This window comes from Pygoscelis adeliae, unplaced genomic scaffold, assembly GCF_000699105.1.
Source record: "Pygoscelis adeliae isolate BGI_AS28 unplaced genomic scaffold, ASM69910v1 Scaffold377, whole genome shotgun sequence".
NCBI lineage: Eukaryota > Metazoa > Chordata > Aves > Sphenisciformes > Spheniscidae > Pygoscelis > Pygoscelis adeliae.
Window position 1 is genome coordinate 742,554 of NW_008825210.1, and position 16,353 is coordinate 758,906.

General features: G+C 37.5%; 1 protein-coding gene across 1 annotated transcript in view; it reads right to left on the reverse strand.

Moving 5' to 3' along the window:
• Positions 1-3,147: 3,147 nt before the first annotated feature.
• The window catches only part of PPP4R2 (protein phosphatase 4, regulatory subunit 2), a 37,333-nt gene continuing 24,127 nt past the window's right edge, over positions 3,148-16,353 (reverse strand). The window contains exons 4-10 of the mRNA XM_009329014.1: positions 15,089-15,259; positions 10,000-10,093; positions 8,477-8,514; positions 7,898-7,972; positions 7,321-7,464; positions 6,466-6,734; positions 3,148-5,492 (exon numbers count right to left, since the gene is read on the reverse strand). Of these exons, the coding sequence (XP_009327289.1) occupies positions 5,179-5,492; positions 6,466-6,734; positions 7,321-7,464; positions 7,898-7,972; positions 8,477-8,514; positions 10,000-10,093; positions 15,089-15,259 (1,105 nt within the window). The 3' untranslated portion in view covers positions 3,148-5,178. The remainder of the gene's footprint in view (positions 5,493-6,465; positions 6,735-7,320; positions 7,465-7,897; positions 7,973-8,476; positions 8,515-9,999; positions 10,094-15,088; positions 15,260-16,353) is intronic.

Genomic DNA, 16,353 nt, shown 5'->3' on the forward strand with positions numbered 1-16,353 from the left:
CGCCCCAGCCGCCCCGCGGGAGCCCCCCCGCCGCCTCCCCCGTTCTCTCCCTGGGGAAACTCCTCATTTCCTGCTCACAGGGCTCACTCCCAGCCCCGCACCGGGCCCAGCTCCGCACCGGGGCCGCCTCGTGGCACCCCGACTGACGGGCCGCTGCGGTTCATTTTATCGATTACTCTGATAAAGTAAACCCCAATTATTGAGAGAGAGAAGAATCGCTCCAGAACGGGGCTGAAGAGAGTGGCGGTGTTTATGCTTATTTCATACGAGAGCACTGCGCCTTGGCAAGCAGCTGCAGCAACCCAGGTGTGGGAACAAAGCTTTAAGGACGCTTAAAAGTTTCCTGTTGTATCACAATGGCAGAAGACATTTGTCCAGCAGCCCTCAAAATTTCTCGTACCTTTACCTGCGGTGTCACGGTCCAGCAGTTCTAAATTGGACCGTAAAATTTGCAGGGAAACGCCCAGTCCTGACTAGTTTCTGTCACCACTTACTCATGGTAAGAATTTCCCAAGGCCAGAAGTGGCTCAAGAACTTTGTCTATAGTTTATTGCAATAAACATGGATGGAGAAAAGCAGCTTTCCCCAGTGAACATGAGGAGACAGGATCAACTTACAAATTAAATAATGCAACAGTTTACAGCGAACCTTGCAGACGAGTTGGTAAATAATAATCCCAAACTGGGGGAATGAGCTCAGGTGCCTTGTTCACGTGCATTAAAAGATCATTCAGAACCAAAACATGATTGCCATTTCTATCCATAGAAACCAGAACATCCTCTTTCAGCTAGAAAACAGAGGATTATTTCTTAACCTAAAAACTTAAGTCTGCAAGAGATTAGTCGTTAGCATGAATATTTTTTGAGAGGCTGTAGGAATCCTGGAAATAAGGTGCCTTGTGTCCCAGAAAACGTTCACAAATACAGAAATGAAGACAAAATATGCCATAAACTTGTAACTATCGGCCTGTGGGAGAGGCCCAGCAGCAGAAAGATTCACTGTACAGAAGTATAGAGAGCACAAATGCATAGGTACATGGTATAGCCTATGTATACAAATTTCAGAGCTAAGCCCTTTCAGTTAAACCATGCAGATACCAAAAGAATATTATATCCATAAAGAATTTGCTGGCATGAATGTCCTTGAGGCAAAGGAGGATGAAGAGCTCTGATTAACAAAAGCTTACTAGCTATGTGACAAAACGTGGGTCTCATTGGTAATGGCAGGGATGCAATGAGGGTGCCTTCAGCAACCTGTAGCTCTTCCATACTTGTCTAACTGAAAAACATTGACCTCAGACACACTGAGACGCAAACGACCTTTAAGCTCTTCCTAGAAATGCACTATATGCATTTAAAAATGCCAAAGGCCTGCAGAAGGGTGTTTCGTACAGTTGTAGTCAATGGAAGGCATTCATTCTGGAAAAAAAAAAATCTAAAAATCTTTTTTTTTTTTTAATTAATCACTGGGTTGGGACTTAACTGTTGCCACAGAAGACTCCTATAACTAAGATTCTATCAGGCTTCAGCTCTGTGTTTTGCCCCCTCCCTCCCCCTTACAATTAACAAAGAAGCTAAAAATGAAAGCTTGGTTCTTCTGTACTAGACCCAGGACAACCTCGCTGGAGTCACGATGCAGCTTTTCAGTAAACTGCTCGAGTGAAAAACAACATGCATACATACAGAATTCCTCACAGAGGCAGCAGAAGAAATATTTTCCAGTCAGTTTCCTGCATCCCCTAGGCTAGGCGTAAACTGAAATGCAATTCCAGTTTACTTTTCCAGTGAGGAGTATGTCCTGCTGGAATGTTTAAAAAAAAAGCAATACTCAGTGCTGCAGACAGAGGTGCCTTAGCCGTGGAAACCCTCAGAACACAATTTTTGTATTTTAAAAAAAAAAAGTTTAATTTGTTCAAGCCAGCAGTAGATCCAAGGGGATTTGAGAAAGAAATCCGAATTTGTCCCGGCCCAGGTTAGCAATACAGAAAGCAGTAATAATCCTTGCCCCCAAAGTTGATGCAGTCTCAGACGGCGGTGGGCAAGGACACAAAGCCAGAGGTCGTTGCACCGGGATATGGCTTTGGTTGTTCCGAGCTCCGTTTGTGAGACAAAAGGATGCAAGGCTTTCCTGCAGTAAAGCCCTTGCACTGGGGAGCCTGGCCGATGCTCCTCGGGTGGTCGCTGGAGAGCGCCCGGCAAAAGTTCCAGCATGTAAATTCTCCCCGAATCCCAGCAACTTCTGCTCCATTCGCTGAATCAACTCAAAGACGTTTTTGAACATTTTAACCTCAATGTACTAGTCTTTATAACCCCAAGCACATGCTCTATTAGGAAGCAATCTCTACTGCAAGCATTAAAGTAGCCCCTGAAGTTTAAAAACCAAGGCTGACAAAGCATTGCAGACACTTTAAGGAAATCAACTTTCCAGAGATAGCAATTTTTTAAGGGTCAAGAGCAGAATTAAGGTAATTAAGGTAAGCTGACCTTTACCTTGTATCCTGAAAAGCAAACTCCATGACATTTTCTGTTTATATTCCGGTTCCATGTAATAGCTTTTTAATAGGAAATACACCCACGAACGCTATGAAGTGCCTGTCGCCTGGTTTGCTGGGGTTTAACCGCACGCTTCCTTCATGAATGCGAGCAGAACGACCAATTCTGTCTGAACAGCCGTATACAGAAACATGCTCCGGGGTGTATGTAATTATGGAACTTAAAGCATCCAGATTTCAGAAAATACAAGCTATGAAAATAGATCCAATGCTACACCCCCATGCACACGGAAAAGCAGCTGCCCGTGTACCTGGAGGTGTGTAATGCCTCCGACAAAATACGGCTGCTTAGAAATGCAGGAGGTTTGGTTTGGTTTGTTTGTTTTTAAATCCACAGGGTTTGGTGTTTTTTGGTGTTTTTTTTAAAGGGGGGAAATCTCTGATGTAGTAAATACAATCTTTAAATGTAGGCACATATTTAGTATTAAGATGCATACTGTGATGTTAAAGCATGACTTCACATTTTTCACCAGCCGTTGGAAAAAAAAAAAAAAGTAGATAGGTAAATGGGTCCGTACCTCAGAGTCCTTCTGCAAGTCTCTACAACAGTAGCACTAGTGCTGCTAAAACAAACATATCGAAAGGTCACAGGTGCTTAAAGAACAAGTTTATTGACAATATCTTCACAAATAAACAGTCTAAAGAAAATTTCAGAAATCTCTAAACTTAGAAATTTTAAAGTTTTGATCTCATTGGCAAAATATTAAAAAAAACCACAAAGAGAAGTATAAGATGTCACTATATTTTTAAACTTTCCTAATTTCAACATTTTGGTTCAGTCCTTTAATTTTAGAATATACATCCAACCCTTAAGCACAATGAAAATGAGTCAAAGTACAATTTTCCTTCCGTAAGGGGATCTCAATCAATAGGATTTTTTTTTTGGCAAGCATCTCCCTGAATCCTGTCTGCTTAGAACTTGATAGGTAATGTCAGCAAAAAATAACTTTATAAATATTCCAACTGAGCCAAATTATTCCGGTATTAATCAAAACCTAGATTTCCCCGAAATGATACAAAGCATACCATGTAGTACAAGAAACTATCAGCATGCATTCTGGAGGTCATTTTTGTACTTCAGGTATGTGAACTTAAAACCAAAGAGGGACAATTCTGATAAAAATGTACTCGGATATTTCATAACATTAATATTTATTGCTTTATATGAATACTGTATTGAAAGCCCAAGCATTCAGTTTACACACAGAAATTATACAATTATATACCGTTTCACAATGGCAGTGAGCACTCATTACAATCTACAAAAATCTACTTTACAGAAATTTAAAAATTCTAAATATCAAAAAGGTACAGTTGAAGAAACAGGTATAAATTTGGCAGCCAGTAATTGTGACTGGGAGGTTGCAGCTTGCATGTCTTTAAATATGGGAACTGGAAAATATCGAGAGTTTAAAGCAGTAGTTTGTGCTTTGAGCTGGTTTGAAAAAAATGTAACACTGGCTGTCAAAGTAGCATGTTCAAAAATATTTAGTTCACTTCCAAAATGTTATACAAATCATGGTGATTTCTATGCACCCCTAAACCTTTGAGTCGTTTAGCTCAGGTACATAATTACGGTCATATATTAATTCTTCCAGTACAGTGGTGTGATCATACCGATGCCATCTGCATACCTTCAAATAATTTTGAGACTTCTCTACAATATTCACAATGCTCCAAGAAGCACTCAAAAGGCAAGTACCTGTTCATTTCTTCCAAGATATTTTCTTACCATGTTTTCAAACATTTCTTCTACAAAAGTTTGAGCTAATGTTTTGATTACAGAGTTCTCAACATAAAGCACATTTTCTCATAAATAAATGAAATCCTTTCACTCAGGCACCTCAGAAGTATACAAAAGTGTTGTAATCGGAACAGTTCTCTTGGAATGTGTTTACTCTGGTGTTTTCAACAATGTTAATATTTCCAGGGTTTCATATGGGCCAGATTTCATTTGTTTTGTTTTCCAGAGGCAAAACAAAGTGCCTTGAGAGGTGAACTCAGTCTTTTCCTATAGAAAAAGTATTTGCTGTATTTATCTTTTATAGAAACGGAAAAAATATACCATTTCCGCCTTAGAACGGTGAGGGTACACGTACGTGTGCATGCGTGCATATATGTGTGTGAAATGTAACACATTTTGAAACACACAACATAAGGTTTCATAGTGTGTATTCAAATAAAAATCTGGAAACCAGCATGAAACCCCATATTTCACATGTCAAATGTTGAAACTGTAACCAAAATATGAAGTAACTGCTATAGCTGTCAGAAAAAGACAAGACAAAAAAGCTTTCTTGCTTACATACAACTAGGTGTGGTAATCTCCAAAAAAGTTGTCAAAATTATAATTACCTTCCAGTTTAAAAACTTTTATTCTAAATAAAAAAAACTATACACAAACCACTGATTTGACCAAACGAAAGTTCAGCGGTAAGCAGGACCTGAAGGAGCTGGTATTCACAGTTCTTATCATGTACAACTCTTTCAAGGTTCAATCCATGGAGAAGTTTATTTTACAACCTGCTTCTTTTTGTAAAACTAAAGGTCCACTTTATTACATAAAATTATTTATACAGTGTAAAACCGGAGCCTTATGGAAAATACTGCATCTAAGTGTATTTAAATTAGTCTTGCTCCATAGGTTCATCCGCAACTTCTGTGGCTTCATCACTGTTTTCCATAGGGGTCTCTGATGAAATTTCTGGAGTTTCACTAGCATAGGACCCTAACTCTTCAGTTTCACTGCAGTCAGCTCCACTACTGGCAGATCCACTAATTTCACTGTCATCTGAGTGTAAATCCTTCTCCGCTTGAGACTGATCAGACTCCTCCATTTGATTGTTCTCCTCAGAGGTGTCTTCATTCACAGTTGAGGATTCAGTGTCTTTTTCTTGATCTTTTCTGTCTGGACCAACATTTCTGGGAGACATGAAGGACTCTAGAAACGGTGAAAGTACAGTATTACTAAGGCATTTTTAAACAACTCTTAATCCTGCTACTTCCCATTCCCAGCTATGCTGAGCAATGCTTCTACAACACAGCCAAGGACAGGAAAAACTGACAATCCCCGATTTTATTAGAAGGTGTAAAGTATTAGCCAACTTCATTGGGATAGCCAAACTATCCTAATATACCATAAAATAAAGTCCAATTTTTTTATTAAATAGGTAGCTTCACTTAATTAAGCTTCAGTGGATAAACACATCGTCTAACAAGTAATTTTTTCTTGCTTCCCCACATTCCTTCATTTCTCTTCAGAAGCAAGTCTTTTGGAAATGTTGAAAACATTACTGTTTCAAGTGTACGTCCATGCTGATTCTAGAGGAACATTTTACAAATACACGAGCCACAAAAAAATAAGTATTAAAAAGAAACTTTGGAGAATACATAAAAAAATAGATCGGTCTCTTAACTGCAGTTACCTTTTTTTAATTAGGTACAGGGCCTGCCTCAGAGTGAGGTAATTTTCACTGTTCTAGTAGGATCTGGAGAGATTGTCACTCAGCCTCCTCAGTGAAAGACCGTAACCTTATATCTGTATTTCAGTAATTCATTAATAATAAAAAGACAGTCAAATGTAGGTATGACCCATCCCCCTTCTGGCGAGGAGACTGATGATACCCAAAAGTAGGGTTTCTCGGATTCTTGGTGCATCATTACCACCCTCATGTAATTTACTGCCTAAGAAGATTTCAAGTACCATTGTATAATTTTTTAAATAGAGATGTAGGACAAAGAAAAAAGAAGAAATAATGGAATTGCTAAATTATGCAAAACTGAAGCATGAACAACCAGTTCATCTTTATGGACAACTGGAGACATTCAGCAATCCCAACAGCACTGGCCTCCAGCAAAGAAAATCCCAACTCCTTGGAAAATGCACAGAGCAAAAACAATAAAATCTGAAATACCTTCCTCCTCTTCCTCTGTACAGTGCTGTCTGGCACAAGTAGCATCTTTTTCTTTATCCTGAGATGTAGAGGATGTTTCTGTCTCTTCCCCCATGCCTAAAGAAACTTCACTGCAGGCAGTTTGGTTAGGTGCATCTCTGGCTTCCCCTTCCTTGTCAAATTTAAGTCTTTTTACCTCATGTCCTTCTGCTTCTGCAGGATCATCTTCAGAGTGCTTATTTTTTACTGGGCTGCTCTGAGCACCTTCTGATTCAGATGCTGGCGATTCACTATAAACAACAAAAGCAGCTGTAGTTTTTATTGAAGAAAAACATTCTGTATCTTGTCACACTTTAAAAAAAAAAGTAGCAGCTACTTCAAGTTAAACACTCTACAAGAGGTAACAGTAGTACTCGCTTATTACGTAACAAAACCTCAAAGCCATCACTCCTCCTTCACCTGATTGTCAATGAAAATGCAGAGTGGTCAGGCTACTATGGTGGGTCCAAATTAGACAGCTCCTACTGTCAGAATCAGTGGCAAACATTTATGAAATATCCTATCTGGTTATAGTTTAACATCCTGACACAAATATGGTAACTGTGGATTTCTGAACTCTATTATTCACTCTTCATTTTTACTATGCATCCCGTACGCTGACGAGATGTGTTACTGCAACTGTGGACACTTGAGCTGATAGTTATCTAGGCAGCCCAAACAGTAGTAAGTACACACCAAATCTTGCTGCAGATATTCATATGTTAAGACTTAATTATGCATACCTGAGGTGGCCATTCTCTTTTAAAATATTTTTTAAATGTAAGTGAAAAAAAACTGAGAATAATAAAAGTTCGAAATACATTACTCCTCACAAACCTGTGTTTTTTATCTTCTGTTTGCTGCAAGCTTGATTCTTTATGTTCCGTGCTGTCTGGCAAACCATTTGTTGTCATAGGAGTTGACAAAGAAACCTTCGGTCGATTTACTGGTCTGGGAGTTCCAGGACCATTTATATTAGATCTTTAAAAATAATAATAAAAAAATTAGCCCATCCTTTTAGTAAAGTAATCTGTTCCTAATAGGCAGAAAGCAGCTATAACCTTGTTTTAAAAGATCACCAAAACAAAACAAAAAAGATCAGGTACTTTGCTATTTTATATTGAATAAAAAAACCTCCTTGCCTACAACATGCAAACTACTATAAAAACTTTAAATAACAAAAAAAAAAATCTAAACAATGAGTTTACAAAAAGATTAAAAAATAAGAGTTACATAGCGTGTATGTTCATGCCTCCTCTACCCTCCTTCCCCGCCCCAGTGTTCCATGTCACACCCCATTTTTGAGGCTACCTATTTGGGATCAGAATAGGTAATGGTAAGGGATCGGAACCAGCTATTTCCAGAACTATCTTGCTTTTATCCAGAAAAAGTTAACTCCTGAAACTAAACCTACCTGTCAGAGTACCCTGGTGAATTTCCTGGGAACATAACACCATTCATCCGATTTAAACTATTGGAATTATTTTTGCTAAAAAGAAAAAGAGAGAGAATGTTACGAATAAAGGAACTTTAAATTACTTTAAGCTTGTTTGCACAGAATTCCACCCCCCCCCCCCCCCAAAAAAACCCCCCCTCCCCACTGTCAGTCCTCAAGGGGGTTCTCTACCTATACATTATACTAGGGAAATAGGCTAGGATATGAATTTACAGCGCAACCGTTATCGAGGGGTATCCATTTTTTCCACCACCAGCTATGGTATAAGACAACAGCTTAGTGTTTGGGGATAATACTGAACCGTACCACATATCCGATTCCAAAGCTGTTTGTTCATTTCCAAATTACTACGTGTAACACTTGCAGACCACTATCACTACTGTTGACTTAACTATTGATAATGAAAACTGAACTCTGCATGTCTGTCTTTTGGATACAACCGCTGCCAGCAAGAGAAATATATTAGACACACACGCGCACATTCTCCCCTCTACTAACACAAGCTTACAGGTTCGAGAAAAAGACGACTATACTTACTCTGAAGATGGATATACACAGCTGACAACCATGACGTTCTGTAATACACAAACAACATATTAAGAGTTCAGAAACAGAAGCTTCAGCTCTTGACAACACCCCAAAACTTCAAGAGTTACAGGATTTTGGTCATATCTGTTAAAGTATCTCTACAGAAAATTGGGTTGAAAGCTATCAACAGATGACAGATACATAAAAAGTATCTCTGCTCCCTCTTTACAAGGTCAGGCTGAAATTACACTAGAAGTCAGTATTTTCTTAAATGGGTTACTGTCATAACGAGACCAGCACATTAAGCCTCAGGTCCAAGTGTTTGTAATTTCTAACTGAAGTATCTCTGGAAAGCAAAGTATTCCGAAATGCTGAAAAACTTCTGAATTGCTGGAGAAATGCTCTATTCGTATGCGAGTCCTGCATTCCAGAGTGTGCAAGCACTATTAGCTATTTTTGGCACAGCCGTATTTCAAGTGTTAAATTATTTTGGCCCCGCATAAACAAAGGGCAGAAATAATGATTAATTCAGTATGTTTTGCTTAGCCACCTCTCCCCTCTTGAATGGCACTGCAAACTAAATCAATTTTAACATCTAGAAACCTAGCTTAAAAATTAGTTAAGTTTCTCTCTTCAAATCAATATTTAGCCCAATTATACAGGGGGGCTTTTATCACAGGGACAGCTAAATTAATCCAGATGAACTTTAATGAGGGTTCTCCATAAAACCTGAGGCGTGATTTCACACATCTCGTCGTTGGCTAAGAAACTGCTTTGTGAAATCCCCGTCTCATGATTTATTCCTGACCATCTCCTTCCCATCTTAACTTGCAAGATACACCTGACTGCATCCACTGTAACAGTGAAAACCAATCCATTTACAAGTTAACCTTTCTTCGACCGAATAGTCAAGTAGGAACCTCAAGCCAATTTTGCCATCAAGAAAGTCCTATGCGGAACCACATCCTCAAAGTCTGTTATTCTACTTTTGAAAGATCCCACATTCTGACGTAAGCTGGTATGGTATAAAATACCATTCGATGACATCTGTATGCTTTTACGAAAGCACAGTCCTCTACACAAGAGGATTTAAATACTGAAACAAAAGACACCGGGGGGAAGGGGCCTCCCTTCTCCTTCACTTACTGGATCTAATCTGAACCCAAATGTGGAAGGAAATGCCTGATCAAAAAGTTCAGATTATTTCAGCTGATTATTTGATTATTTTAGCTAGGACTCAATATAAAAAGTGACATTACGCCCTCCACAAACTACAGTTTGAGTACTGCACAGTGATTAGGAAACACGATAGCTACCGTCCTGAGATTTATTTTTGTGTCTTAAACAAGTTATTTTAAAACTGCTTTTTGATGTTAAAAGGTACGAAACAAACTCATACTCTTAGAGTAGCTATTAGCTATACTATGGCTACGAGCCATAATGAAACCAACAGACCTTTGGGAGTAATTCAGAAGTTATTTAAGTGGCAGTTGTGACTGTTTAGCTGTGTTCTCTCTCAGAAAGATACATACCTTTTCCACACCTCTTAGAAATTTGTCTGTTCCTGTGTAATTCCTCCTAGGATCTGTCAGCAACTCACAGAGTCGCTGAATAGTAAAGGGGATGCTGCAATGAAATAGATTTATAACAATTTAATTTTATTTTAATGAGTATGACTGTTAGGAAGCAACAATGGTATCGCTTTCTCCCCCTTACTGAGAAAATAGAAAGAAAACAGTACTGAAACCTGTTATCATTAGCAATATAGGGTAGGAACTCAAGGCCTTATTTTTCCCTTATCTCATACACTGAGGTAACAAAGCACTGTCTTTTGTGCTCACCACCACAAAACTCTTAAGTAGAATCCTAAATACATCATCCCACAATTCAAACAATTCATTAAAACAACAAAAAGGAAATCAGATCGTCAACAGTAAAATAGTTTAAGACTGTATTTATTATTTAAATATATAGAACAGAAATGGTAAGCGATTCAAAACAAATTTGAGTCATACACACTAGAGCTAAAAAATTCTCAACTTGTAGTTTATTTCATGTTTTACAAAACACATATACAGAAAAAGCATTAAATGTTGGAATTAGTAGAACCATTATACTTTAGCTGTTACAAATACTCTATTTTGCCACAACTGGACAGTATACTTATCTATCAAGGAACAGCTCAGTGAAAATAATAAAACTCAGAGTAAGATATTAAATCCATAAGCATCACATTCACACATTCTGTTCTCTGACAATTCTGCACTCAGTTTCATCCCTACTTAAATGAGAAACTGACCTTTCAGACAAGCAATATTTTGCATACATTTACCAGTTACCTGAGATGTCATACACTTTCATTGCAAATTCATCGTGTCACATTTTAACAAACTTCTGTGACTTTTGACAAAATAGTAAAATAACTTTTAAAGTATTTCGATAAAATAGTAAAGAATCATGCATTTTTTACAGTTAACTATTTGAAGTTGAAGCCATAAACATTTCAAAAATTCGTCTAAGAATAATATTTCATACAATGCTTGAGAACCATTTCTTGATTGGGACTACGACTGGTACACCAAGTCCAGAGCAGTATCAATACAGACTTACATACGTGTGTGCGTATATATCCCTATACTGTAAATTTTTGTAAAAATTCAACTTTTATTATTTTCTGAGGAACTCAGTACACGGTATCTTAAGCCTATTTCACTGGCTAACACAGTGTGTATCTCAAGCTTAGTTCATTAGCTAAAAAGCCACATCTTAAAAATGCACAGATCTACCACTAGTTCAGTGCAAACAGGTCAGCGTAGCTATGATTAATCATACTACATGACACTTCACTTTAACTAAAAGCAACCAGTAATCAGAAAGAAAGTGACCAAGTATCAACAATTTAATTACGTTTTTCAGAACTGTCTGTATATTATGTTACTGAGGAAGTTATAATCCTCAGCTGGAAAACAGTAAGGAGGTAGGCTACAATGCAGCCACCCTTAGCCCTAGTTCCAACACAGCTACATGAAAAACCACAGAAGGTGCATCACATCTACCCTACTAGGTAATGCCTTCCCTTGCTATTCACCCTGAATTACACCATACCAACTTATCTTTACTCGACTTGTAAGAATAGAAAGATGGTGAAGTTCATCTCCATCAATCAGCTGTGGAGAGTTAGAATACAGCTGATGAAGCATTACATACATTAAACACTTGCAAAAAGTAATGCTATAAGACGACAGTATTTCTAAAACATTTGTTTTGACATGTTATTGCTTTAAAGCAAGTAAAATGGCAGAAACCGAGCGTTTTGGCACACAGGCAAGATACATTTCACCTCCCTATTTTGAGACCCAGAAGTATCTCTCTCCCCCATCCACAAAATTTGGTAAGTATAAACCAGAACAAACCAGGAACAAATGTTCCTTTTAATTCAGTTTATTACATGAAGGCTCTTAAGCTTGACAACGGTTCTGTCATTATTAAATTTCCCAAAGCTTCCTAGTATCAATCAAATAGTGCTGCTGTTCAGCAACTTTTGGTCAACCAGCAATCTTTCTGACGCCCAAATTCTTCATGATATTCAGCTTCTCTGTAGTGCCCTCTTTTAATGACATTCCCAACTCTAACTCAGTCACAAAGAATGAACTTGATCTGTTAACTTTTCCACATAGGTACAGCACTAATTGTATCTATTGTTTCTCATTGATGGCCATTTTGGTTTTGGGTTGAAAAGTCCATAATTAAAGAGACTACGTAATTTTTTAATAGGCTAGACTGTCCATTCAAAAATCAATTTATTTCACAGAAATAAAAATACACAGAAATTTAAATTATTTTTCATCAGCCAAATCTGTAAGACATCCTGGAGAATCACTGCCTGGTTAATTTGTAGTTAGCTGGACACCCAGCTGGACACCTGGAGTACTAAGACATGAAGTATTTTGTGAACATCAGTACAGTCCTGGCTACTTGGGGAATAAGCATACTCAAGAAAGTGTGCAGCCTGCAACTAACTCCAGAAGTAAAAGTTGCCTTGCTATTTTACTATCAGCTATAAAAGGTTTAAACAAAAGCCGAACCCAGTTCATTTCCCTCCAAAATTTTCCATAGTAAACTGAATTTCGTTTATTGAGCAGCAGATGGCACCAAGTATCACACTATCACCTCCTTTGCTTGTAATTTGTTCAACATTTACAAATGGTTTTAGTTGGCAAAACCCAAAGTTAACGTCACCTCAGGAATTCTTTTCGGTAAAACTATGATTTTAAAATAGTTAAACAACGTGATTTTAAAATAGATGTAACTGAAATTGGTGTAAATCTATACACGAACACCAATGTAAAAGTTTGTGAGCAGTATGAGAATTGATCTTAAATGCTTAGAAATTTAATTAGTTCAGTACATGAGCTGCGTGAATAGTCCTAATCTGCCTACGCAAGGTAACCACTTAAAAGTCTATACAAATACACTCAAAACCGCACTTTCTAGCACTATAGTTCAGAATGAATTACAAACCAAAAATTCATCGTATGGACAGGATTCAAGAGGGATCTGGGAAAATCACTTATAACAGCTATATTAAGTTGTAGCAAAAAATATACATACATGGAAATTTGGATTATGATTATGTCTATTTTATCCATGCCGTGAAGACTCCTCTGTCAGAGATCCCCAATAACTTACCTTGGAACTTTCTGCTTCACTAGCAAAGGATAAAGAAAATGGCAAGTCTTTTAATAAGTTCCTACTCCAAAGCAATTCTCAAGCATGAGAATCTGGCTCTGCAAGCATATTACACAATGTCAGGTAAGATACAGTAAGGTTAAAACAGCCAGTCTGTGCTTTCTTTAAAAGACACTTCATCTAGAAAGACCCCAAAACAGGGGTCATTCTTAATTCGTTACTTCTTTGACTTTAAAAAAAGTTTAAACAAATTAGCTAGTTTTAATAAATTCTTTCCTTCACTCTTTTAAACAAACACCAATAAAAACATCCTAATAATAAAGTCACATCAAGTAGCTTCCTTCTCCACTATGGTACCCTGAAATGACATCCACAACTCTAAGTAAGAAGCCTGAATATATCCAAGAACTGCTGTTACTTTTTGGACACATCTCCACATGATTCAGCTTTCACAGTCATATCCTCACTGTAGCAGTTGTAGGATTTATTAAATGAACTATTCCACAATCCTAGATTCTGAAATGTCCTAATGTATTATTTTCTTTAAGGTAACTAATGTATGCAGTTTGCTTCCTCAAAGACTGGGTGGTTCACTTCAAAGTATGAGGAAGTTGAGCACTCTTAAGTGTTACAGCAATAGATCAAAATAGCACAGCCACAGAGTAAGCTCCAGACTTGGTCACCCAGAGGTTTGTTTAGTACACTTTGGAACAACAGAAGATAACAGCAGCCCATTCATTAGTTGTCTCCATGCGAGAACATTACAAGTTTTGTGGGCAGTGAAGCATTAACAAAAAGCTGGGGGAGGCGGGAGAGAGGCAGACTCAGGCATAAAGGCTAGGTTTGTTTTTAAATTCCTTCAGTGAAGTAGCCCGATATAAATATTGGGTAGCTGAGAACAAGCTGAATTTCACATTCTTAGAAGGATCCTACTCGAGAGCAAGTTCGGGAGGTGGGGCGAGGAGATGACATCTGACTTACAAGAGACACTTAAACTGCAAATAAATTAAGTAGTATGGAACAATGACAGTAAAAATGATTAACCTAGCATCAAACTATGATACTAAGGACGTGTTAGTAGCACCTCCAAATCTGAAAATTCAGGGTAACAGGGAAGCAAGCTTCATAGTATGCCCATTTACTGACAAGCTGAGAAAAATGCTGAAAGAGTCTCTCAAGCAAGCATTGAGACCCACAAGCAGGATGACTCAGCTTATGTTAAGTATGTAATCCAGTTTGGAAACAAGAAAAATACTGTGTAGACACATCAAATAAAAGACAAAAAGAAAAAAAAAAAATCAGGAGCTTTATTTTAAAGGAAACACAACTTTCATAATTATGAAACCAGCACAGGGTATACACTTCAATCTAAGACACTGTCAGCAATAGATCGAATACCCCAAGTCTCTCAATTAGTAAGCATCACTCGATCTGTAGTTTGAATCTGGCACAATTTAACAATTCAAAACCAGGTACACCTTGCCTCCTGGTCACACTATGTTTCCCATGGCATTACTTCTTCAAAAGCTACTGAACTGCCACAAAGCAATTAAGAACTGAACGCCAAAGGACTTCTTTCAATTAGGTATTTCAAAATATATTGAAAGAAATCTGCTTTACTATCTATTTTACTTGTTAAATGCACATCGTAATACCATGTTTCACTGAATTGTATTACTTAAAAACAAACTACATATTGAAAAAACTGAAGTGACTGAAACATCACAGGATGTCATCATTTTCATTCAAAGACAGAGTAATAAAGTGAAAGTTCTGAAACTACTGTAATGTATTTCCAAAGTACAGATTTGCTTCTGCTCATTTATTTGAGGAAGCAAAATGAACAGACACTGATAGATAGTACAAACTACTAAGTTAAAAACTGGGAAAGTATTTCTGTTATCCTGACTTTAGAAAACAAATGATACATACCCGTTAAATCCAGTGACAATTTTCAGGATTCTTTCTTTCATCTCTTCGAAGGGAATATATTCCACGTTTGGATTGGGGGGCCCTCTTGGTTCAGGAGCAGAGGTTCTGAAATCATCCATTACTTTCTCCAGTTTGAAAATAAAATAGCCTTTAAACTGAGACCACTGAACCCTGCATAAAACACAAAAATTAAGACATATGCGAGTCAGCCCTAAAACCACAGAAAAACAGCATAACTTTATGTTTGCAAAACAACATTCATGCTGGTATGCCAGTCCCAAGATAAATGAGGCAAGTAATGCAGTATTATTTTTCTTCCTGAATTTAAAGCATGGTAACTATTTAAATAATTACAGTAGAACAATATTACACAAGTCAATTGCCATTAACAACAGGGTAAGCCATTACCTTAAAGAACCAATATCCACTTGCAATTCAAATATGAATTGTGACGCATGTCACAAATATGTGTGTGAAATATGCACGCATTCTATACAATTTACCAGTGAGCCTTCATGCTGCCTAAAGTTTTCACTGAGCTCACAAGAGGAGGTAAAAACAAAAAAAAAAAGAAAAAGAAAAAAAAAGTGTGTCAAGTCTGGAAACCATACAGCAATTGTACACAGCATTATCTGCTTCCATTACAAAGTCTTACTGAAAGGCCTTTTGTAACTAACTGCTCAGTATCCATGCACCTTAAAAGCATTTAATAGTACCTCTTTTTCTCAGAAAGGCAAATATATTTTGTATCACAGTTAGCACTGGCTGATGAATATTTGAGCAAAACAACTTTGACTCCTGAAAAACATTCCCACAACAGCAAGTAATCTATTAAGATCTTTCCAAATTACCTTCTGCCTTACAACTTAAAGTTTTATCATTTACAGAATTCTATAAATTGAAATTTTCAGGAAAATAGGTCTCTCGCACTGCATACGATGGACAAGGTGGAAACTGCTGAGAAAGCCCTTCTACAGCAATTGCCCCACACAACAGTCACAGAAGTAGTTCTGGGCCTCCTCTAGCTAGTGCGTTTCTTAGCATCATAGGGAGCAACTTGAAAGCAACTGATTTAGTTCAGTTACTATCAATTTTATTCTATTAATGCTGATGCGGGAGCTTTCACAGCTACAGGATGGAGATGCTAGTGGAGAAAAAGAAGAAACAGGGAGAATAACAAACCAACAATAAAGAAAGAGAGAAAATTATCTTTGACATTTATCTGTAACATATGCAATTTGGAATGAACAGCTCAAATAACAAAA